General features: G+C 45.1%; 2 protein-coding genes across 11 annotated transcripts in view; both read left to right on the forward strand.

Annotated features, from left to right (window-relative positions):
* LOC124077052 (mediator of RNA polymerase II transcription subunit 15) overlaps positions 1–8,801 on the forward strand; it is a 28,160-nt gene extending 19,359 nt beyond the window's left edge. Inside the window, exons 3-5 of one of the 4 annotated variants that reach the window (XM_046421263.2) lie at positions 1,800–1,904; positions 5,143–5,194; positions 8,077–8,801. In XM_046421263.2, the coding sequence (XP_046277219.1) occupies positions 1,800–1,904; positions 5,143–5,194; positions 8,077–8,132 (213 nt within the window). In that variant the 3' untranslated portion in view covers positions 8,133–8,801. The remainder of the gene's footprint in view (positions 1–1,799; positions 1,905–5,142; positions 5,195–8,076) is intronic. The other 3 variants (XM_046421264.2, XR_009224622.1, XM_046421266.2) reach the window with 3 other exon arrangements.
* A 2,449-nt stretch (positions 8,802–11,250) lies between these two features.
* Med15 (mediator complex subunit 15) overlaps positions 11,251–25,524 on the forward strand; it is a 72,595-nt gene continuing 58,321 nt past the window's right edge. For 6 of the 7 annotated variants that reach the window (XM_046421252.2, XM_058571746.1, XM_046421255.2 and 3 more), the window contains exon 1: positions 11,251–11,407. In XM_046421252.2, coding sequence (XP_046277208.1) covers positions 11,340–11,407 — 68 coding nt within the window. In that variant the 5' untranslated portion in view covers positions 11,251–11,339. The remainder of the gene's footprint in view (positions 11,408–25,524) is intronic. The other variant, XM_058571747.1, reaches the window with a different exon arrangement.

A 25,524-nucleotide genomic window follows, 5' to 3' on the forward strand; every position in this document is an offset into this window, starting at 1 on the left:
GCTGAGAATCAAACCCTGTGCCCTCACAGATGTGAGGCTAGCGCTCTACCACAATCCCAGCCATCAAGCTTTTTTTTTTTTTAATGCTTTCATTTTCTCTGATCTGGACATATCAGCAGCACTAGATGGTTGGGGGATTTAAAAGCATCGATATATGTGTAGTCTTTTTTTTTTTTTTTTTTTTTTTAAATATGAGGTATCTTTTAATATGACCATTTTGTCCTTGAACCTCTCCCTCCTCATTTCCTTCTATTTTCAGTCCAGTGGACAAGTACAGGCATATATAACACTTAGAGATGGTCGAACAAATCCATATCCAAAAGTCTTTTTACAGAGGACAAGCTTTCCTATGAATTTCAACAAAAAAATGTACAAAATGTTCTAATTTTACTAACTACTTGGTCATACACTGGCAACCTCTTTAACATCTAGAGACTAGATGTTACAAAATTGGGACTTATTTGTCCATTATATACACTATATACACAGCAAAAACAAAATGCACAAAACATAGAAAACTGATGTCTGAAAATGTCCAAATATGAACACACTAACCTTTTGCAATTGCTTCCCTCCCACCTCCTCCACATCACTGAGCAAATACAGACAGTAGTATACCGCTCACAGAGGTGGTTTAATAGTTCCATTCCCAAAAGACTATTTCATATGAATTTTAGCAAAAAGATATTTACAAAGTGATATTTTACTACCTCTACGTTTAACATACATCGGGCACTTCTAAACATCTAGACAAGACTAGATGTTTCAAGTAAGGACTCAATTTGTCCACTATGTACATGACAGTCTTGAATACACTGCACACATGTAACAATAGTTCTAATTTGAAAATGTCTTCAAAATATGAGCATTCTGGCCCTTCACCGACCCAGTGGGCTATAATGCTCAAAATTTTCAGAAGACAATCTTTCCTAGGAATTTTAACACAAAATATTCAAAACTGGTTTACTAATTCTACTTTTGTCATACACTGGCAACCTCTTTAACATCTAGAAAGGCTAGATGTAGATTAGGAGGACTCATTTGTCCTTTATATACACTATGTACACAGCAAAGTAAAACAAAACCCAGACAACTCTTGGCTCTCGGTAAGCACACTGGCACGGTGCTCCCCAGGACCAGCACACAACTGTACTATTCAACAGGGGTTTGGCTATTGCACCCCCCCCCCCAAAAGAAACCATTTCATAAGAATTTTAACAAAATAAATTTACAAAATGTGTCATATATTTTACCACTTCTACTTTTAACATATATCAGGCACTTTAGAACATCTAGAAAACCTAGATATTTAAAAAAAAAATATTTAGCATTTTCAACTATATATACACTAATGAGTAATAAAATGCACACGCAAAACAATGGTTATTATATGAAAAATGTTTTTTACGTAAAACCAGACTGGCACAGGACCTCCTTCTCACGGTCAGTCTTCTCCATGTCCAACAACCCACTGAACAAACGTGGACAAGTGTCGCTCCTAGAGGTGGTCTAACAAATTCATTTCAAAGTCACTTCCAGAAAACATTTCTGATTTTTTCAAACAAACGGACATTTACAAGACGTTATTTTCTAACTCTATCATGCGTCAGGCATCCTCTTTACATTTAGAATGTCCAGATGCAGCACAAGTTTTAAAAGGTTGGGGGGCAAGTTCAGAGCAGCTTTTTCATATTATATACACAGGCCTTTTACAAAGGGCCAGGAAATCTCCCCAAAGGGTGGCGGGCGTTTCCAACTGGGTAGATGCGGCTTGTGACTACCGTTTCTCTCTTTGGTAGAACGAACACCAACCGCCCGAGGCCGCTAACCGTTCCACCCGTTGTCGTCTTCCGGGGCTTCGCTCACCTTCCAGGACGGTTCCGGTCTTTGTTGGCCAAGACAAGGTGCGGTCTCGAGGAGCCGGCACTGAGCGCTCACGGAGAGCCCTGGTCTGTGCGGCTCCGCTGTCCAATGGGTGGTCGAGCTTTCAGGCGTCCATCCTCCTTCTTGGGACCTTGAAGCCCCTGCCGGCCTCCGCGGCGTTTGGGCGGCCGCCATTCTTCTCGCCATGCCACGCCCGCCGCCACCCAAAGGCGCCACGTCCCAGGTGGCGGCTTCAGCTGGGACGGGCATGATTGAGCCAGAAGACCCGGCAGCCCTCGGGGTCCGGGGCCCGACAGGTCGCCGCCGCCATCAGGTCATCCATCTGGGTGGCAGTGAAGCCAGATTTAAAGTTAGGTAGTCAGTGTAGTTAGGTAAATCGGGTCTAATACCGAGTGAAATCTAAAATGGAGGCCATGCTGGCAATGATTCCGGGAAACTCAAGGAATGTTAATGAAGTCCGAAAAGGCCCTAGGCCAAAGTCCACCTCAAAGAAATGTTAATGAACAGCCCCCAGCAAAAAGGTGCTGACTCAGTCCTTCCTGACCAGATTACTTCTTTGGCCCACCTGTGTCCCACCCCTCGGTCCTTCCCACCTACATTCCATTACTGAAAGAACTATAAAAAGGGGAGACAACATCCCTTCCATGGATTCCACCTCTTGGGTCCCCTTCTTCCTCCAGGAGAAGTCTTTTCTGCTGTCCTTTAATAAACTTCTAATTTCTACTCTGACCTTGCCTCGGCGTGCTTCTTTGGTGTTATTCTTCAACATTGGGGAAGCAAGAACTCGTCACTGGTCAACAGCGGTAACAGCAGGTTCACCGGTCCTTCACAGCCAGGGCCAGCCAGTGGGCACTCGCAGCAGGAGCTCCGGGGATCTGCAGGAGAGGCCGCGTTCTGTCCTCGGGCCCCCCAGTGCACCCGCCGGCCTGGGGCCGGGGGGGTCCCAGAGGGCCCCGGGGAGCAGGCCGCACTCCCGTTTCTCACCACGCTCTCTGCCGGAACTCGATATATGTGTAGTCTTTAGAGGAGTTTTGTCAGGGGTGAGTGTCTTGAGTGTTGGCTGCTCTTGTTATGGAGTTATTTTTTTAAATATTTTGGGGGGGTTGTAGATTGATACAATACCTTCTTTTTATTTATTTATTTTTATATGGTGCCGAGGATCAAACCCAGTGCCTCACACGTGCCAGGCAAGTGCTCTACCACTGAGCCACAACCCCAGCCCTTATGGTATTATTGTTTATGGTCTTGTAATAACAGACTTGGGTGTAGCCTGGTCACTTTAAATTTTTGATAATGAGCAGAGGAGTTGGAAGGAAGATAAGGTAGTAGTTACCTGCCCTTGCCCTTTTTTTCAGGGGCCATTATGGCAAATTGAGTGCTTTGGAGCAAGGGAGTACCATTATCTCTCTGTCTGAACAGGGACTGAAAATTCTCACCTGTAGGAGATAAGTTAGGTACCATCATTCACAGCAGAAAATAAGCAGCTGGGGGCATAAAAGATAGCCTAGCCCTGGGGGATCAGCACTGTAATGTCAGATGCTGGAACTAACCCATAGACTTAGCCCCACATATTCTTGTGTGACTTGCTTTTGGGAGAATATAAAAAATGTGTTTCATCCATTAGAAAGTTTCTTGACCATCAGGGTGACTTACCTGTAGCATGGTAAAGTCTACTTATCTGACTACTGGCAGTGGGTGTAACTAGGTTCTGCTTCTGTGCAGAAGGCATTGGGGACATGCTCTTGAGCATCATTTATCATGTCTTAAGTCTGCGTAAACCTGTTTTTCTTTCATGATAATAGAGAAAACTCAACAGATTCTTTCAAGGTATTGCAGACCTACAAGGTAGTCTAGTCCCCAAATGAGAAGTCAGATGTGGACTGGCTGACTTCCAAGTTCTCTCCCTCTAGACCTGACTGCCTCATTTCCATTCCCGGGTTTCCTTTGGCTCCCACACTTCTATTGCTTCCACTTCCCAGGTCTTTCAGGTACGTGGCATTGGTAGGCAACTGAGTATGTATGGGGGTCCCTTCTACCCCTGGCATGTTGTCTTTCCTACTAGAAATTGTTGGGGCCATTAGAAGTTAGAGTACTGACAGAACCCCCTCAGGTTCCCTGTGTTCCAGCAGTGCTTCCTTGTACCTTTTTCTCCTCAGCAATTCCTCCCAGCTTCTTTCCATTGGGCCTTTTCTCCTTCCTGTTGTCCTGTTCTAATTACCCTAGCTGAAAAATAGCAGTAGGGTGGAGTGTGGAAATAGGTGAAGAGTGATAATGATATAAATACAGTATCTTTAGGTTTTAACCCACACCCAATTCATGTTTATTTTCTTGTCCCTTTTCTCTTCTGTCTTGTCTTCTGTCTAGTGGACTCTGAGTACCACAGTGACTTAGGAGGATGATTGTGCAGCAGCATAGGAATAAGGGCTTCCCCCTTCTGGGCTGCCTTGCTAGAAGGATGGATATTTCTATGGAGAAGAAGTATGCTTCTCTGAAATAAGATTTTATATCAGACATCCTTCTTGGTAGTTATTTCCCCAGAACACTCTTGAGTGCCCACAGGACAGTTAGTGGAAGACAGGCCCTTCTGGGCAGTTCCAGAAATATGGCAGCTTAGACAGGGCCTGGGCAGTCAGTGGCTTTTACCTGTCACCTTTGAGTAGCATTTTGCTCCCTCCCTTGCCTGTGTAGCTAGCAGTGAAACATGGATTCCCAGCAGGCACAGCCCAGGGGTACCTCATGCAGATTTGCGTGCACATACCACATCTGCAAGGAAAGGCAGCAACAGGCTGGTCATTAAAATCAAAAGCTCTTCCATACCAGTAGTGTAAAGACAGCTGTGGCCTGTACACGTCTGCTTCTGATAGGCTTTGACCTTAGGCCACCTTCTTGCCTCTCTGGACCTGATTTTGCCCTCTGTGACAAGAAGGGACTTGAGGTGACTCCCAGCTCTCTCAGCTGAATGATTTTTCCTTTTGTTTGGAGGAGGTGCCTTTTGAAGGCTCTCTGTACCCTTCTTTCTTTGTTTCTTTGTGCCTTTTATCAGCAGCAGAGCAGAGCACTGACAGCTCTCCTCTGAGAGATGGATTCCAGAGGAGGCTGAGCTGGGCTGAATGACTGCAGCCATCTCAGTTGGCCCCAGAGGCCAGCAGCCTTGAAGGAAGAACCTCTGGTTGGCCAGGGTTGAGGGGGTGGGATGGGGGAGTCACATGGCTATGCTTCTCCATTTGGATTTAAACTGCTTCCTGTTTTTACTTTTAGGATGAATACCTTTCCCTCGTGGCCAGGCTCATTATCCATTTTCGAGATATTTGTAAGTAAGATTTCACATTTCTGTTTTGTTGTGATCACTGTGAGAGGCAAATTCTATTGCTATCTGTTGGCTCTTTGGGTGGATCTCGGTGCCTGAGTTGGAACATCTGTGTCAGCTTGTCTGCTTCTGGGAAATTCCTCAGTGCATATCATTTGATTCCAAATTCTCCATCCTCCCAGAGCCTGAGTCTCAAAAATGCTGATTCTGACATGGAAATGTTGGCCTCAAAGTGGTCTATACTGGACTGTTGTTTTCACTTGTGTACTTGATCTCTGTTTACACTCTGGACAATTTTAAATAAGCAGTTTACCCTGGAACAGATGCTTTCTTCTTAATAGTTTGCTTTATTCACCTATGTAGGCCTGATTTAAATGTGTGTTTCTGTGACTTGAAGCTTCTAGGTCATCCTTCTAAGTCCCCACCCCTTGTTCCCTGCCTTGTGGAGGGTCCCTTCACCTCATGTTGTGTCCCCTGACTTAGGGAATTCTTTTGTTCTCTCAGACTGACCAGGCAGTGGCCCTAATTCTTAAGTAAATGCTGGCACAAGTTCTACGAGGACCTACCCCACGGGCCCCTTCATTTTCGGCCAAAGACCCACCACCCAAGAGGGCCCTGGGCCCTGTTAGAGTACCCTAATCCCAAGTCACCTATGCATCCACACTCTAAATGCCAATTAATGGGTCACTGGGCCATGGATTGCCTGGCCCGGCCCCCGAAGGGGAGCTAGATCCGCCCTGAGCCCAGCCCTGGATCTTTTGGGGCTGGCAACAGACGACTGAAGGGGCCTTGGAACTATCCCCCCCCCCCCCGCCCCCCTCCCCTTCCCCCTACGACCACCATCACCTTTCAGGGAGCCCAGGGTCACTATTATGGTGGATGGACGCCTGATTAACTTCCTTTTAGACTCAGGGGCCACTTATTCAGTCTTGAGGGAGTTTTGGTGACCCACTGTTTCAATCTTGTTCCCCCATTGTTGGGGTAGAGGGACATAGAATCCTTCCCCTTAAAACCCCCAAGCTCTCTTGTACGTTTTACCACTATCCTTTCTCCCGCCAGTTTTTGGTAATGCCCCAAGGCCCCATTCCCCTATTGGGAAGGGACATCTTAGCCAAATTTCATACCTCCATCACACTCCATCCCACCCTTTCTTTTATCCTCAGCCTTGCAGCAGCAACCCACACATCCATAGGCTCCCCTACTTCTCTCCCTCCGGAGGTAAACCCTCAAGTTTGGGACAATTCCACACACTGGCTCAGTGTGTCCCTGTCGGAATTCATCTTAAGGACCCTCAGCATTTCCCTTGTCAATCTTGATACCCTCTTCCAACTAGCAGTCTTCAAACAGCCCTGGACCTATGGTTCAGGGGCTTAATAAGACCTCACCACTAACTGCACCATTTGTCAAAGAACCAATCCTAATACCCTTCTCAGGCCAGGCTCCTTTCCTGCCCACCAGGCTCGCGGACAATTTCCAGGATCTGATTGGCAATTGGATTTCACACACATGCCCAGGGTCAAGAGGTATCTCTATCTCCTCTTCCAGGATGAGGGGAAGCTTTTCCTACCACCAACAAAAGGGAATCCATGGTCACCTTTGTTTTGCTCACAGATGTCATCCCAAGATTTGAGGTCCCTAACTTGTTGGCATCAGACAATGGCCCGAGTTTACCTCACAAACCACACAACTCATTGCTGAGGCTCTCCACATTCCCTGGAATCTACACATCTGCTATCATCCCACCTCTTCAGGCAAGGTAGAACACATTAACCGCATCCTAAAGGAGACCCTCACCAAGCTCTCCCTCAAACTACATCTCCACTGGGTCAAATTTCTCCTAGTCACCCTGTTTCACCTTTGGGCATTCCCCAAAAGGCCAACTCAAACATTCCTTTTTAGGTGATGTATGGAAGCCCACCCCTACTATCTGTGATGACTCCTTCACCCTGCATTCTTCCAGAACATCTCAGTCACCTCCTTCTTAGTTTCATCCAAACACAGATTTGGAAACACCAGGAAACTCTATTACCTGATCCCTCCATGTCACACATTTCTTTCCCCTTAACCCCAGGCGACTGGGTATGTTTCTCTCCTCCTTCTGGTGACATGCCTACCCTGACACCTAAATGGAAGGGCCCTCTAAAGATTATCTTGTGCACTCCCACTGCTGCCCACCTACAGGAGTTCCAGGCAAGCTGACTTCATGGATTTGCGTTTCAATGCTTAAACTGGCCCAGCCTCTGACTGAGGGAGCCCAGACTGACTGTCCACCATCCTCCTAACTACAAATATGTCTGCTCCACCACTCCTGAGAATCCTTTAAAGCTCCACATCTCACACCTGAGGGTTCCTTTTCCCCTTCCCAAGGAGGACCTTCCCCAACCCGAGAAACCCTCCCAACAACATGCCTCACTCTAGTTCCACCCGTGTCTTTTGCCACCCTCCTGGCATCCACCTCCCTTACACCTACCAAGTCGGCTTCCTCAGACATCCCAGATGGCCCCAATAATTGGGATTTTCTTGTTTTGTGATTTTCTACCATGAATCATAAAATTCCTGCAGGATCAAACAGACAAAATATCTAGTGAGACCTTTAAACAGATTCTCCTCAGGGATTTTTAGCTACTTGCTACTTGGAGGAACCTGTCCCTTACATGAAGGCCTCACCAAGGGCTGACGGAACTTCACCATCGTGAATATGGAGCTACAAAATGGAAACACGACTAGGGAACTTCACTTGGCTGTCACACAGGGTTTCTAGGCCCATTCGCTTTTGTGTGCCTCCTCCTGACCGCTGGTCTTTTCTCAGCCAGTCCCTCTCACTGGACTTCTGGCCAGAAGCTAAAGTGTTGTCTCCTCTTTCCTCCTCTTCTCCTTACCTTCAGGTGTCTTTGGTGTTTTAGGGTTATCACGTGGTGCACCTGCTTCTTGGAATCCATAGAAGCCCTCCAACAGGACATCTGGCTGATTCCCCCCATTTGCAGGGACAAAAATTGGATCGAGACTACCCAAGACCTATGGCTTCAAGGAACTTTCATCGATTTCGGCCCCAAGGAAATTCACATCTTCAGTGCCCTGGCCTTTACAGCTATGCTTCTCTTGTCCCCACACCCTGACCACCCCTCCCTTCCTTCACACTTGTTGTCCCTCTCCAGCAGTAAGTAGCCAGAAAATCTCATTGCCCTGCTCCCAACACAAAAACAAACAGGGAGGAATGTTGGGTATTTGGAAGACCCCCCCGCCAAAGTTAAGTTTCCTCTCAGGAGAACAACACGGGATCATTTACCCCTACCCCTCCTCTCCAAAGGGCGCCAAGCCAAAGAGCACCAAATTCAAAGGTTTTCTTGACCAATCCCCACAGGACCCAGTGTCTGCTTGCTATTCCTGAGTCACCCTGCCAATCAGCACCTGCCATGTCACCTATACAACCCTTCTTAAGCCAAAGCTTGCAAGCTCTCTGCCTTCTTCCACTCTTACCTCTTCCTCTTCTTTCTCTCTCTCCCTGCTCTCTGGTCTATTTCTCTCTGCTCTCCTCTTCTCTCTCTGCTCTCTGCCTCTCCTTTTCTTCCCCTTCGGACAGCCCCCCAATAAAGTCTCTTGGTTGAATCTGTGTCTTGGTGAGTCACTCGCCTTTCAGTGTACACCTGTAATCCTAGCTACTAAAAGGTTGAGGCAGGAGGATTTCAAGTTCAAGGCCAGCCTCAGCAACTCAAAATAAAAAAAGGTTGGGTGTATAGCTCAGTGGCAAAGTGGCTCTGGGTTCATTCCAGTATTGAAAAAAAAAATGTACAAAAGATTGTAACAGTTACACTGCTTTATGAATATGTGAATAGACTTGAAAATTCTAAATTGGATTCACAATCCCTAAAATATGGAACCAATCAAGGTGTCTAATAGATGACTGGATAAAGAAAATGTGGTGTGTGTGTGTATGTGTGTGTGTGATATTTTCCCCCCAATGGAATATTACTCAGCTTTAAAGAAGAATGAAATTATGGCATTTACCAGTAAATGGATGAAGCTGGAGAATATCATGCTAAGTGAAATATGCCAATCCCAAAAAACCAAAGGCTGAATGTTTTCTCTAATATGTGGATGCTGTTTCATAATAAGGCAGGAGGCACTAGAGAAGAATAGTGTTACATTAGATTAGGTAGAGTGAGTGAAGGGAGGAAAGGGGAGGGGACGTGGGGATAGGAAGGGAAGGAAGGGGAGGGCATGTACAATAAAACAGACATTATTACTTTATGTATATATGTGACTGTATGATCAATTTGATTCTACAACATGTACACTCAGAAAAAATGAGAAATTATATCCCATCTATGTATGATATATCAAAATGCATAAATGTATTCTACTATCATGTACAGTTAATTAAAATAAAAAATACACACACACACAAAAAAAAGTGAATTAAAAAGGAAAAAAGGTGAACTGGCCACGCACAGTGGTGCATGCTAATAATCCCAGCCAGCTAATTGAAAGTTTGAGTCAGGAAGATTTCAAGTTTAAGGCCAGTCTCAGCATCTCGGCAAGATGCTCAGCAACTCTGTGAGAACCTGTCACAAAATAAAAGGGACCAGAGATATAGCTCAGTGGTAAAATGTCCCTGAGTTCAATCCTCAGTATGAAAAGAAAAAGGATTTCCTAAAATCGAGAACCACTCTATGGTATGTGAATTATATCACAATTAAAAAATATACAAGTGGGGTGGTGCAGATAATGTGATCAATCATTCTGGTTGGCCTGGAGCTGAGGTGATTACAGGAACTCAGCACTTTCAGAACTAAAAACCTGCAAAATCCCAGGCAAACCAGGACAAGTTGATCACACCTAGGTATAATTTTTTACAAATTATTTTGGGAGAATGATAGCAAAAAAGTTTGAAGATGTGAAAAGCTTTCACATCAATGCAAGATCTGAAACTCTGATGGCAAGAGGGGCTCCTTTGGGGAATTTGGTCACACCCTTCCCACCCCACCCTTTTCCTGCCTAAGGCTAAGAGACAAGGGGTCTACATAGCCCAGATGGGGCCTAGAATTCAGTGTGCATCATTAGGTGCCAGTATACTTACTCTCTGAAGGTCAGATTTGTATTTACCTTGCTCTTGTGAAGTCACCTCACACCACCCCCAACCCCCCACCCATGAGCACAAGATAAGTCCATTGGTCCAATGTGGAGAAATTTTATCCTCATAAAATTATACTCAGAACCCCAGAATCCTCTCATTCGGCCTCCCACTCACTCTGTTTTGATGTCAGTCCTCCAGGGACCAACTGGGCTGAATGTGTTCTCTATAACAGGGACAAGAAGAAAGCTCAATATGAAGACTGAAAATTAACAAACGTAGTTTGTCACAAAATAAAGCCATGGGTAGAATCTGAGATTACAGATCCAATGGAAAGAAGAGTCACGAGAGTGGTAACTCACTCCTCAGACACAGTTCTGGCAGTCACAGGAAGGCAGGGAACAGAACCTTTCACACACCTATTTGATAAAGAAGCACCCTCTCTGGAGCAGTAGCTAGGGAGGCTGAGTCAGGAGGATCACAAGTTTGAGGTCAGCGCGGACAACTTAGCAAGACCCTGTCTCGAATTTTTTTAAAGGGGTTGGAAATGTAGCTCAGTGGTAAAGTACCCCTGGGTTCGATCCCCCAAAAAAGAAGGAAAAAAAAGAAAGACCCTCTCCCAAGTATTGCTGAAGACATCTGACTGGCAGTTTGGCTATTCCTGAGGGATTCAGACCTCAAGGACTTGATGAGGCCAAAACACAGTAGGGTCATAGAAAATGTTAAAAGGCCAGCCCCTCCAGCGGACGGCACAGGGAGTTCCATGCAGCAACCACTCTCTCCAGCTCCAAATAGGGTGCAGGCCACGAAAGACCGCCGCTCCGGGAGAGGGCGCATGACTCCCTGGTGCCAGGGTCTGGGAAAGCTAACAACAGGTAAGGAGAACTCCATTTCCCGTAGGCCCTCGCGCGTGACTCCATTTCCCACAATACATGCTCTACTTCCGGTGCGGCCAAGGATCCGCGGACGTCTTCCGGGTTTGGGCCTGGCTCTACGGTAGAGGCGGCAGCGGCTGCGGCGGCGGCAGCGGAGGAGGAGGAGGGGTGGGACGCGGCTTGTGGGAACTGGGTTACCGGCATGGACGTATCGGGGCAGGAGACCGATTGGCGGAGCGCCGCCTTCCGGCAGAAGCTGGTTAGTCAAATGTGAGTAGGGGCTGGGGCGGGGGACTGGATGGCCGGACATTCCTTTCTCGCGCGGGGGGCGAGGCCGAGGCTGGACCCAATTCTAGATCCCGGCCCGGGAACCTGCGGGGTCTCCAGGGCACCTAGAGATGAAAGGTACTCACGACTTTCGTGAGCCCAAGGGCGTGGCCCTCGGTGGTTACCTCCTCTGTTGGTGGGTAAGGCTGCTTGTTAGCTTTCCAGGTCTGAACTCTGCAAACCATGGAGCCTTGGCTTATGAGTCATCGTCCTGGGTTTTCTCATTCGTCATTTGTGTGCTTTGGGTGCGGGCTTTCCCCCGCTTTGGTTCACACTGGATACGGAAAGGGAAAGAGGCAGCCCGTAGTGGTTTTACCAGGTGTTTCGTGGTTTCTCTTCCAGAAAAGCACTTCAGGATTTTTTTTTCCGGGAGGGGGGTATATGTAATATACATGGGGAGGGGAAGAAAGTGAGAGTGTGTGTGTGAGCTGTGGGCGGTAGGGACTGAGAAGCTAAGGATGACCCGTCAGAGTAGTAGGAACTTGGCCAAAGAGTGGCAGGAAGCGGCTGTCAGGAAGTGATCTTTGATTCTGGAGGAGCTGGTGAAGAACTGGAGTTGGTGTCTCCTCCCAACGGAACTCCAGTCCCTCACCACTGAGTACTTGTTTAATTTAGCAGTTTTTAACTGAGCTTACTGGAGAGTTGTGCTCACCACAGAATTGCCAGAAACACAACCACTGCCCTGGGAGATGGAACTGTCAGTAGAGGAACAGTTCCTTGCAGTGCTCCCTTAGGCTGTGGGTGCTGCAGGGGCTTCTTGCAAAGTCGCAGTTAGCCGACCAGGAGCACCCTTGTGGAGTAGGTGATGAACAAACTGAGTCCTAGCAAGGCTTGTAGGAGTGTGAAATACTACCATTCCAAGCAGAAGACTGGGGAAATGAGAGCACTTAATTGCATAAGGGACCTTGTTGGGGCTGAGAGTTCTAGGGTTGGGGAGTAAGGAGGTCCTGGAGATAATGGATGAGATGACCCAGTGCTGTCATGTTAGTGATTGGGAGTGTTGTGCTAAGGAGTTTAGCCTGTATTTGATAAGTGGCCTACTTTGAGGTGGTGAAATGCAGGTCGTGTTGGGAAGATCCCCCGAGTCCTTGGAAATGAATCAAGGACAGAAGATAGGCCATTTAGGCTGTTTGGGGAGTTTTATTAAGCTCTTGGGGGACACACACCTGTCCTTCATCCTGTTTTCCCCTCTGCTAGATTACTGTCTATCACATTTATCTGTAAAATCGTTGTGGGATGACTTAATTAGGAGATTATAAAGGCCTGCTTAGGGTAGAAACTGAAAGAGGAAGACAGGATTCCAGAGAAAGGGAAGGTTGTGGACAATCCTGGATGACTAACTGGGGGTGGGATGAAACAGTGTGGAAGAAAGGAAGCTGGCTGAATGCTGGGAAACCTTAGTACTGTGGAAGAAGTGGGGACTGTAGTGTTAGTGGCTCCTTGGTATCACCACAGCATAGCCTCTGGAGAGGTCTGCAGACGTTGCAGAATCATTGAACAGCATTTTATTGAAGCATTTGAGTTACTTCTAGGTGAAATCTCAAGGGATAACCCTCATCACCAGTCAGGAGAGAGGGCTGGAGAAGTGTCAGAGGGCTGGGGGAACATTGAAAAGTTTCCTTTTGCTGTTGAGATCAACCAATGGATACTTCATAATTCAGTTTCCTTGTGCTTCCAGGAGATCTGAAGTTGTTCCTTTTCCATTTGTATGGGGCACCTATTGGGGATTGAACCCTCAGAGGTGCCTTACACCTGAGCTACATCCCCAGCCCTTTTAATTTTATTTGAGTTAAGGGTCTTATTAAGTTAACACCCTTATTAGTAAGGGTCTTGTTAAGTTGCTGAGGCTGGCCTTGAACTTGGTTTCCTCCTGCTGCAGCCTCCTGAGTTGCTGGGATTATAGGCATGCACTACCACATCCTGCTTTTTCTTTTTCTTTTTGCCAGATTGCCTCTTGTGTATTATTTTTACACTACTGCTACAAAAAAATTACACACATTTAGCATCTTGAAACAACACTTTTAGAAGACTAAAATCAAGATATTGTCAGTATACATTTCTTGCTGGAGGCTCTGGAATAGATTCTGCTTCCAAACCCATTCAGACTGCTGGCCAAATTCACTTCCTTGTGCTTGTAAGACTGAGATGTCCTCTTTCTTTCCTGGCTTTTTTGCCGGGGGTCAGTTTTTGTTCCTAGAGGTTGTTCCTTTTCTGTGTGGCCCCTTCCAGCAATGGCCACTTCTGCCACATCTCTAATTTCAGCTAGAGAAAATTCTGTGCTTTTCATGGCTTAATTTAGAATTGGGTTCATTTGGGTACTCTCCTTCAAGTCTGTATCCTTTAAATACATCTTCAGGGGGGAATTTTTTACATCTGCAGAGTCCCTTTTGCCATGTAATGTAGCATATTCACAGGTTCCAGAGATTAGGGCCTGCATCCTTTGGGGGAGAGAGTATTTTAGCACAGCTGGGTATGCAGTTTCAAAGGTGTCCTTCCTAATGTGATGTGGGTGTTTTCATTTCTCAGGTTTACTTGTTGTTTTTATTTTTTTCCTCTAGGTTTCACTTTCCTGGTGTCTTTATTCATTGTGTTCACAAGGTTGAAAAAGAATTTGCATGAGGGTATTTTACACATTTTTAATTTTAACTTTCCCCGGTGTTTATGCTGTTATTTAAGATCAGCTATTTTGGAATTTGTACTTTGAACCCAAGTGATTTATAGTGTATGAAGCAATAAAGCATAGATCTGAATGGTAAAGTGCTTGCGAAGCATATGCAAAGCCCCCGGGTTCAGTCCCTAGCATCTCCAAAAAGAAAGCATAGTAAAGAACCAGAGAGGTTTCAATTGAGGGAGCTAACAAAGTATAGGCTAATCAGGCTCCCACTGAGAAGGAGGGATTTTGAGTTGAGACTGCTTAAGAGAGCTCTAATTAGACAGCCTGTGTGAGGAATCTTTTTAGTCTTAGTCCTCCTCATACTGTGTCTACCTATCTGAGCCTTTCCTGGACTGCAACCTTTCCCTTACTTTCTTTCCATCCAGTCCTTCCTCCCCCAATAGCACAGGTAAGGCTGATGTGCAGTCAAGGGGTTCATGCCACTGCCTATCAGTGACCTTTCCTTAGCATTACAATAAAACTTCAGCTGTCCCACTCTTCAAACCCCTTATCCTGGCCTAGTTTGTCTTCTCATCTTGTTCCAGACTCTTTGGTTCTTCCAATTCTTGAACATTCTAAGCTCGCTCTCCTTTTTTTTTTAAATGTGTGTGGTGGCGGTGGTGGCAGTGACTGGGAATTGAAACCAGGGATACTGTGTCACAGAGCTGTATCTCCCAGCCTTTTATTTTGAGACAGGGTCTTGCTAAGTTTCACAGGCTGGCCTCGAACTTTTGGTCCTCCTACCTCAGCCTTGTGACTAGCTGGGATTAAAAGGTGTGCATCCTGCCCCTGGTCTCTTTTTATTTATTTATCTTTAAGGGCTGGGTATTGAACCCAGTATTTTGTTCATGTTGTGCATACTAAGTATACACTCTCCTGCTGAGCTATACTCCCAGTACCTATTCATTTTTTAAACCTGTATTATCAAGAATGTAAGGTATTCATAGGTAAGATTTCTCCCCATTGATTTCATGACCAGCAGCTTCTCTGTTTCAGTATCAAATACTCAGGATTCTTTCCTAAGTGGCCCCCCGTAAAGCCTAATGTGGTTTACCCCCTCAGATAGGTCTTTTTTTTTTTTTTTTTTTTTTTTGGTGCCAGGGATTGAATCCAGAGCCTTGTGCATGCAAGGCAAGCTCTCTACCAACTGAGCTATCTCCCCAGCCCCTCAGATAGGCCTTAATTACTCTTTTAGTTTCCCAAGGGACTCTAGTCCTCTGCAATTTGGAAGAGTGCAGGAGGAAGTATTTCCCTGGGGGCTGCATGAGCCACCTCTCATAGGATAGTGGCGTTCTTTACCTGAAATAGCATATGTGATGAAGGACTGGAATCCCCACTTTCTCCACTTCTTAGCCTAGTAATCTTGGGCACTACTTGATCTTTCTGGATTGTGTCCCTCATCTGTGAAAGGGTAGGAGTCCTACTCTGTCTTATAGGGATAGTGGGAGGGACAATGAAGAAATACCTCTGTGCAAGCCATTACAGAGGTTTGGGAACTCAGTGCTAAGCTCTCTGTTTCTTCCTGTGCTTTTGCAGAGGTAGGAGATTTTGTAGTCTTGGGTAGGGAAGGTGATACCTTGAGCCTGGTTAGGGGACTCAATGACACTTAAAGGAGCCTGTAGGGACAGCATAGTTGGAAAACTGTTGTAGGTTCAGATTGGCTCTTCATTGACCACGCATTCTTCCTGAAGAGACCTCAGGAGAAGTGACCTTTAGAGACCCCTGAACTGGCCTTTGTGGGACTGGGCCTTCTTGAGGGATTATTGGGTTAATGCTAGTAGTGGGTCTTTGGTCTGCAGGCTATAGTGACTAGTGCAGTGCCTAACACAGAGTAGGTTCACAGAAAGTATGTAAGCAGTGAGTGAATGAAAGGACTTCATCAGTCATTTCCCCAGTTCTTTTAAATTTTCCTGGACTGGGGCTGTGGCTCATTGGTAGAGCACTTGCCTAGCACGTGCAAGGCACTGGGTTCGATCCTCAGCACCACATAAAAATAAACAAATAAAATAAAGATTTGTGTCCAACTTCAACTAAATATATATATAAAATTTTCCTGCCATCTTACTCTTTTTTTTTTTAATTTTTATTGTTGGTTGTTCAAAACATTACATAGTTCTTGATATATCATATTTCACACTTTGATTCAAGTGGGTTATGAACTCCCATTTTTACCCCGTATACAGATTGCAGAATCACATCAGTTTCACATCCATTGATTTACATATTGCCATACTAGTGTGCCATCTTACTCTTGAGGCTTTTATTCCTCTCCATAGCAGATTGTTTTGGGGACTGAACAGAATGAAGAGGGGAGGAAACACAGTGAAGGGGGCTCTGTATTGGGGCTGGTGAAGTGCCAGGAAGGGTTCAGGAGAGCATGGGTAAGCCAAGGGCAAACAGGTCAGCTACCTCTTCCAGTAAAGCATCAAGGGAAATAATGATCTGTAGGTTTTGCACCTAGGATATATGGAGAGTTTGGCCTGGAACACAAGCAGAAAGTCAAGTACTCTTTAGTGAGAAGGAACAAAACAAGGATCAAAGAAAACAAGCAAAGGAACAGCAACTTTCAAGGGTCTGGGGGCAGGGGGTGTTCAAAAGTATGGGGAGTATACCCTTAAACTTGGAGGTCCAGATCCTACTTGTGGGTCAGAAGCCAACAGGTTTTAGTGGGACTTTTTCCTGTGGCTATTCCCAGTTGGGCCTCCCAATATCCCTATGCCAGTCTGGCCTTTATTTTCCAGTGGGAAGGCCGCTGAGTCACTCTGCCTTCTTCATGGTCTTTGGTGGTTTAAGGGAGTATGCTGGCTTATAGCTGTTTGTGTACAACCCATTGCTAGATATCTTCTCTCGGAAGCCAGGAGCTTTATTCCTCTGATTACCTCTATAGGGCCAGGGCCCTAATAGCACTGCTTCCAGTGGGCAATCAGGAAGTGATTGTTAAACTTCTAGACTAGTAGTGACATGATTGAAGGAAAGTAAGCTCTCATTCCTGAGCCCTTCTGCTCAGGAGTTAGGGGCTTTCTCAGCAAAAGCACTAGCAGCTGAAATGCAGCCCTGTGGCATGAGTTGACATATGTGACTCATCATTTATAAGATAAGAGAAGAAGCCACTGCTTCTTGTAATTGCTCTGAATGTTACAAATGAATGCTTATAGGACTGTAGCAAGAAAAGAGAGGCAAACTACCTTTTAATCTTAGAAAGAGAGGTTGTGTCCATCTGAAGGGCTGGTGGGAGGAACAGATTGAAATTAACCAGAGCCGCATGTACTGGGGAACTCTGACAGAGGAGCCTATTGTGGGGTGGACTTCCTGTTTATAATTTTAGCAACTCTCCATGGGTTTTTGTACCCCACAAAGTGGGAAAAGGGGCCTAGCCACATGTTTAAGGCAGCCCCTGAGCTCCTTTTGTAAATGACCACACCTACCTACCATAACTGTGTGTCTTTAAATCCATTCCTGACCATAGGTCTTTGATCTGTTACTACTGTTTGTGACTATATGGCTGTGGCTAGGTGAAAATCCATGCTGGGCATTGTGAGATCAGGAGGTCCATAACCATATGATTATTTACCTGCCAGTGTCATGGTAGGGCCAGGGGGTACCTTCCCCCATTAAATTGTTCCTTTGGACAGTTATTATGGTTATATATTAAGGAAAAATTGTAAAGAATTCTAATGAGTTTTTAAAAATTCAAGGTGAAAAATTAAAATCATAAAACCAAGTAGAATTGTCTATATACCCACCACTCAGCTTCTGAAAGTTACCAACTCTTGTTTCTCCTATTTGCCCTCCCTCCAGTTGTTTTGATGCTTTGGATGTTTTAGTAGTTGTCTCTTGCCTGTAGGTTTGATTTTGAGTCTCCATTCCTCCTCCAGGGTCTGCACCTGCCTACTCCATCCCCACCCCTTGCTGCATCCTACCAGGCTGATGTGGTTCCTCAGATGAGCATATCTCTTACCCCCGGCTGTTCTGCATCCAGTTTGTTCTCCTCCTAGGAGTCTGGTCCTCCCCACACTCCACTCTCTGCTCTACTCAAATGCTAGGTGAAGAGATACTCATTTGCACTTGCATTGTTTGAAGGCTTGTCTTCCACTAGTCTGAACTCCTTAGGGCAGGTACAGGATGAATGTTTTTGGAATTAGTATCAATTCCTGTTACCATGAGTACGTAACACAGGATTTTTGGATCCATCCACAGCAGGTTTCCTGAGCATCAGCATGAGCCTTTTTGGGTGTTGGGGTAATGGGGAGCTCACCTCCTGAGTCATTCATCTAGAGATGACAGTAACTTTGTATCGAGATGCAGGTAAACCAACAAAATTAATTGGACACATATAAATTAGGATCTTTTTTTTGGAAAACCCTTTAGTAGTGACCTTAAAGTTCCATTTCCTAAGGCATTTCCTCCAGGAACGTTATCTAGGAGTGTTCATAGCTTGATGGTGATGAGAATGTAGTGATCATTGCTTCATCATCATCTAAGAGGGACATTTGAAACAAAGAGGGAGGGAGCTTGGTTAGCACTGTTGTAGCTGCAGATGATGGTTTCCATGCTGCTGGTGGTAATGACATGGGAGCCCTCCATAATGTGTAAATATCAACAATAACCTATCACCAAGCACGATGTGTGATATAAGCTGAGTTTTTTAAAATGAGCATCATCAGCTGATGATGAGTGATTTTAATTTTCCTTGTAATTTTCAGTATGTATATGTGCAAAAGTATTTATTTTGGGGGTACCAGGGATTGAACTCAGGTGCACTTGACCCCTGAGCTGCATCCCCAGTCCTATATTGTATTTTATTTAAAGATAGGGTCTACTGAGTTGTTTAGTACCTCAGTTTTGCTGAGGCTGGCTTTGATCCTCTTGTCTCAGCCTCCTGAGCTGCTGGGCATTCAGGCATGTGCCACCACACCCATCCCAAAGTATTTTTGCCAAGAAAGAACATACGTTCCTTTTGTAATTGAAAATATGTTGACGTGATGGACTCCATACTAGGGTGGCCACAATTAGCAATGTGATGTGGAAAGTCACTGTATGCTTTGCATTCAACCTAGGTAACCTCCCTCACCTAGGCTCTCAGTTTCAGACCAATTCTACTTTGTCTACCCCTGCAAAGGAGTTTGAGGCCCTTTCCCTTTCATTCATAAACTGTCCTTCCAACTAATCCTATCATGCTGGCACAAGAATCCTGTATCACACTGTGCCTTCCTGGACCCCATTGTGGCAAGCTCACCTCATCTCCTGTGGAATCTCTCTTCCCTTGTCAAGTTTTAACCTTGGCCTCACCCCCTCTTGATGATCCCCAAGGATCACCTCACAGTGTTTCCTACTACCTCAGTTTACAGAGTTCTTATCAGGTGCCTTCTGACATGAAATTCACATATTTAAATTTTTTTGTGAATTTGTGCTATTTTTACAGTTATTGCAGTGCTGGCTTCTCCTATAACCTACCAAGGTTGGGGCCATTAGTGCTACTTAACTCTGATCACTTCTAATTTTGACCACCCCCCCCCCCCTTTTTTTTTTGGTACTGGGATTGAACTCAGATGCATTCAACCACTGAGCCACATCTCCAGCTCTATTTTGTATGTTATTTAGAGATGGGGTCTTACTGAGTTGCTTAGCACCTCGCTGTTGCTGAGGCTGCCTTTGAACTCGTGATCCTCCTGTCTCAGCCTCCTAAGAGGCTGGGTTTACAGGTGTGCATCACTGCCTGCGGCTTGATCTCTTTTTTCATTGAGATATTTATTATTTTTATTTTTGGACCCTGGGATGCTTTACAACTGAGCTATATCCCTAGCCCTTTTTATTTTCTATTTCTGGACGGGCTAAGTTGTCCAGGCTGGCCTCAAATTTGTAATCCTCCTGCCTCAGCCTCCCAAACACTGAGATTGCAGATGTGCTCCACCTGATAGGTTTAGACATTGATTTAAAGACAGAGGAGAGTAGGGGCTTTTTCTAGGTGATTCTATTTAATAGATAAGCAAAATGAATACCTAATTCTGGAGAATAAAAGGAAATAAAATAAGAACCAAGTCTTGTTTAATCATCTCTAAACCACTGCTCCATCAGGGAGATGCTTACCTCAACTTCCATAACGAATCTGTTTCGGATGTGGGACTGTTAATAAAGACCCTATATTGAATGAATTAAGTATCTTAAGGTGAAATAACTGTTATTTAGGGTAGTGAGTCTTTGGAAGAGATACCTAACCTTTTCTCTAAGCCCCACATCTCCATTTTGAACTTTTTATTTTGAGACTGTTTCAAATATAGGGAGAGTTGTAAGGATGGTAAAAACCTTGACTGTGCCTTTCCCCAGGTTTCTGCCTCATTCTCATTTATGCCATTTTCCTATGCTTCTGTGAATGCTATCTTGCTCCCTGGGACCTCCTTTGGTCCCTGCTTCCTGTTAGCCCTTGGCCCCACAAGCTTCTTTTCACTTGCTGCCTAAGAATGTGCCCAAGGGGGTAGGGGTGGGGCAAGTAGGGAGATGGAGTGAAGTGTGACTGGGCTGTAGGGCACCTTTTGAGCTGTACCCCTTATATTTGGTCTGGGAGAAGGATCAGCAGGGCAACATGGGAGGGGCTTCTGGGCCAAGTGCTGGAAAACTAGAAAGACCTCCACCTCCAGGGTACTGCTTTTTGCAGCCTGTTTCCCTTGCTTCTTCCTGTGTCAGCTGGGCTCTGGGGGTGGGCTGGGCAGTGCTTGTTGGTTGAGAAATGACTTGTCCCTTCTTCCCTCCTGCCCTTCTGTTCTGCTTTTCTCTCTTTGCAGCTTCCTTTCAGTCCTCCTTATCAGAGATGACCTTTGAAAAAGGGATCTGCTTGCTGTGTGGGATCGATCCCCTCTTGTGAAGTAGAAAGAACTCAGGGTTTGCCTTCAGAAGCCCTGATGGGTCACCAGAAGCCCTTACATATTGACAGTTTGCTTTGATTCATACAACAGAGAAGTCCTTGCCAAGTGCCCTGTGGTAGGAATTCAGGCAAAAGAGGCCATTCAGGTCCCAACTGAAGGATGGAGTAGAGTCCTGGGACCCATGGCTCAGCAGCTCTTCCTTATTTCAGGTAGTACTTATATTGACGTATAACATACCTACTACAGTGAATGACACAAAGACTCCAATCTTCTGATAGCATATCACATTTGTCCATGTTGCGAGCCACTGCCCAGATCTGCACTTGGACAGGCCCTTGCATACAGCCAGGGCAAATCCAGACCCACTCCTCTGACTTTGTTAGCCAGGGAGACCTTTGACTTATTCTTTTTTTTTTTAATATTTATTTTTTAGTTATAGGTGGACATAATATCTTTATTTTATTTTTATGTGGTGCTGAGGATCGAATCCAGCGCCTCACACATGGTAGGTGAGTGCTCTACCCCTGAGCCACAACCCCAGCCCTTTGACTTATTCTTAAACTTCCTGTCATCAGCATCACATCAGGTGATCTTGGGTCTGACCTCTTTCATGTGAAATTCAGCAGGGTTTTTTTGGGGGGGGGGTTCTTTTTTTTCTTTTCTTTCCCTTTTTTTTTTTTTTTTTTTGTACTAAGGATTGAACCCAGCGGTGCTGTATCACTGAGCTATATACCCAGTATTGTGACAGGGGTCTTGCAAAGTTGCTGAGGGGCTTACTGATTTGCTGAGAATTGCCTTGAATTTGTGGTCCTCCTCCTTCAGCTTCCTGAGTCTCTGGGATTACAGGCATGCACCACCATGCCTGACTTTATTCTTAATTTACATTGGAGTTAGTTCCAGTTGTTGGCTGCATGAAGGCAGCACCAAGAATGGCACCAGTGTTGTCTTCTGCTGGAAGACATGCACTTAATTCTCTGGGCTGTGCATGTTGGGGCAAGGGTGGGGTGGGAGGATAGGTCAGGAGTATGTGGCCTTTGGCATATTTACAGAATAGTTTCCCCAAGTGGTGGCAGTATACATTCTCAGCAGTGTGGGAGAATTCTACTTGCTTGACATTTGTGCCCGCACACTTGTTGATTTTGAATACACATTCAATTTTGAGACCTCCTGGGTGCAAGTGACAATAGAATTGGAAAGGATGGTTTAGGAGAGAGAGTCTGTAAGGGAAGGGGTGGTAGGATTTGGTGTTTATGAGTATGCACATGTGTGGGTGTGCATGCGTGCACAAGCTTGCAAGAGAGAGGGAGACACAGGAATGCACCCCTACAGGGAAGGAGGCCTGCTCCTTTACTGATTCTGAGAGGTGGTACAACGTGATGATGTTGGAAGTAGTGCTCACCCATTTAAGAAGAAATGACAGTGGGAGGTGCAGCATCCAAGCCTGAAAGAGCAGTCCTCTGAAGGAGCAAGTGGGGGTGGACTTTCCTGGAGGCTGGGTTGAAGCCCATCTGTCCAGCTGGAGTGGGCAGGGCAGAGGCCCCTGGAGGAAGGTTGCAGCAGGCAGAGCAGATGTGGAGAATTGTGAAGTGAGAGGATGGGCACAGTGCAGTCTGGAAGAAACTGCTCAGCAGTCACAGCAGCCTTGGCCCTGTTTGTCCCTCCTGTTTTGGTCAGTACATTCAGGACTTTGGGTGTAGTATTTTATTTCTTTCCAGATAACATTGTAGAGGATTGAAAAACAGGAAGGTGTTTTCCATAATCTCTCCACCCAGACATGGCCATTACTGGCATTTGATGTATTTCCTTCAGCCCTATGTGTACATGTAACTTTATATAAGTTATGTAGATATATAGATATAGATATAGATATAGATAGATATATATGTATTTTTTAAGTAGAACTAGGCTATTGAGTCCAGTTTTGACTGCTTGTGTCCTTTCCCTGAGTGGGCTGTGCCTGGTGTTTTCACAAGAGCTGTGGACCATGCACAGCCATCCCATGGGCTAGAGATAAGCATTTGGCTTACTACTTTTGGGGGGGGGGGGTTACATCATGGACATTAAAAAAAAAATTCCAGAAGTAGAGATAATAGAAAATTGGTTTCCCAAATTCTTTGAGAGGTAGTAACATTTGGCTAGTGTTGTTTCACCCTCCCTGCCCTATCCTTTCCTGGACTTGTGGTTCTCTTACTTCAGCTTTCAATTTTAAGTTGCATCCCAGATACCATATGATTTCAGCTGTATGTGCTTGAGTGCAGATCTCTAAAAAATAGGGCTCCTGCCCCAAACCATAAAACTGTGTGGGATAAGCATTTTTATACATCTTGGGTTGCAGAGCATATATATCTCTGCCATGTGGTTGTCTGATGACAAGTGAGGTGTGCTGGAACTGGGGCAGCACCAGGCTAGCACCAGGACAGGGATCACAAGACCTCTCTCTTGGTTCCTTTGAGGAACCAACAAATAGGATTAAATGTCAGAAGTCTTCTGACCCAGCTCGAATAAGAACATGCCATTCAAAAGGCAACAGTCTCTTCTTTAGGCTAGTTCTTTCATTGATCTCATTCATCCAGAGTACTTGGGAGAAGTACTTGGGAGGAGTTTGAAGGGGAAGTATTATAGTCTGATATTGGTATGATTAGAAAAGTTCTCTCTGCAAGACCAAAATTCCCATTCTTACACATAAAAGGATATTTAAATTATGAAATACATATTTTTTAAAATTATTTTTATATATTTATATGCAGTGCTGAGAATCGAACCCAGGGCCTCACACATGCTAGGCAAGCGCTCTACCGCTGAGCCACAATGCCATTCCTACACACACATACACACATATTTATTTAGTTGTAGTTGGACACAATACCTTTATTTTTATGTGGTGCTGAGGATCGAATCTAGTTCCTCTCACATGCTAGGCGAGTGCTCTACTGCTGAGGCACAACCCCAGCCCCCCCCCACATATATTTTTATCTTGTGAAAAGCACTTGTATTTCCTCACCCTCCACCCGCCACCCAGTTTTTGTTTTTTTTTTTTTAAGAGAGAGAGAATTTTAATATTTATTTTTTAGTTTTCTGCAGACACAACATCTTTGTATGTGTGTATGTGGTGCTGAGGATCGAACCTGGGCCACACGCATGCCAGGCGAGCGATCTACCACTTGAGCCACATCCCCAGCCACCCCCCGCCCAGTTTTAAGGCATGAACCCAGACATGGCCATTGCTAAATTATGGAAGTTGGCCTTGAACTTGCAATTTTGTCTTAGCCTCCTGAGTTGCTGGGATTATAGGCTTATGCCACCATGCCCAGCAACACTTGTGTTTCTTCAAAAAGTCAAGGAATTGAATTGCAGATGTTTGCTAACAAAGGGGAGGAAGAAGTTGTGGTCTGTTTTATATAGTTTGGCTGCCATACCCATCTACCTGTGTGGTCCAGAGGCTGTCTTTGCTTTGGTTACAGTTGGTGACCAAACAATTGGTGTTTCAGCATTTCGACCTCACAGGTGAAACCACCTGGGCATTGAGGTGGTAAATTGGCTATAGGATCAGGAGAAGGCTAAGGGTAGCACATGATGCTTCTATATAGCTCTCTGGATATTCAGTAAAGGTCAGAAGACTGGATGAGAACCAAATAAAGTGCAAATAAAGGACAGAGAAGGAACTTTTCTATCAGGATGTGATGAAGCATTGGAGCTGCAGCCAGAAGGCACCTCTCAAGTGTGTGGATGGTGCATTGGCCTTTATCCCTATGAACTCCTACTCTCTGATTGTGCAGTCACTTGAATAACTGATGGAGAAGAAGCTTTGTATTTCTATTCTTTCAGTGTTGGTGGAAACAGGAAGGCTTAGAAAGGTGAATCACACTTTTTTTTTTTTTTAATCCTGGGGATTGAACCCAGGGGTGTTTTATTCCATCAGTCAGTCCTGAAATAGGATCTCACTCAGTTATGTAGGGCCTTGCTAAGCTACTGAGGCTGGATTTCAATTTGTGATCCTCCTACCTCAGCCTCCTAAGCTTCCTAAGGATTACAGGCATGAGCTACCATGCCCTTTCTTAATAATAGCTATCATCCATTTATTATTTCTCTTAGCACACTTTTTTCCTCTTAAGAACAAAAAGGTATTATAGTTCACATTTGCTCAGGTCAAACAAATTCTGAAATTTGGGGACTCCAGCTTGAACTCCTGGGGTCCCTATCTCTGTGGCACACTTTTTTATGTACATTGTGTCATTTAATTTTTACTTACCATAGATTTTGTCAAAGTAATATATGCATGTAAGTTGCAAAATTCAAGAAATAAAAGACTTTTATAAGACACTGCAGTTGTTCCTTACTCAGTGAATCCTCCCCAGAGACAATGACTACCTTTGACTCTTGCTGTTTCTTCTGGCATATGCCCTTGATTTTCAGTAATATGCACATGCTGCTACCTTGACATCACTTTTATGAATGTTATGAATTATCTGTTGTTGATTTGCACTGTATTCCCTATACACTGCTATTATCTCTGCTTCTCCTCCCTCATCCTCCCACTATTTTACTTT

This window comes from Marmota monax, unplaced genomic scaffold (assembly GCF_021218885.2).
Source record: "Marmota monax isolate L192 unplaced genomic scaffold, Marmota_monax_Labrador192_F-V1.1 WCK01_AAM20220418_F8-fsc00157, whole genome shotgun sequence".
NCBI classification, from domain to species: Eukaryota; Metazoa; Chordata; class Mammalia; order Rodentia; family Sciuridae; genus Marmota; species Marmota monax.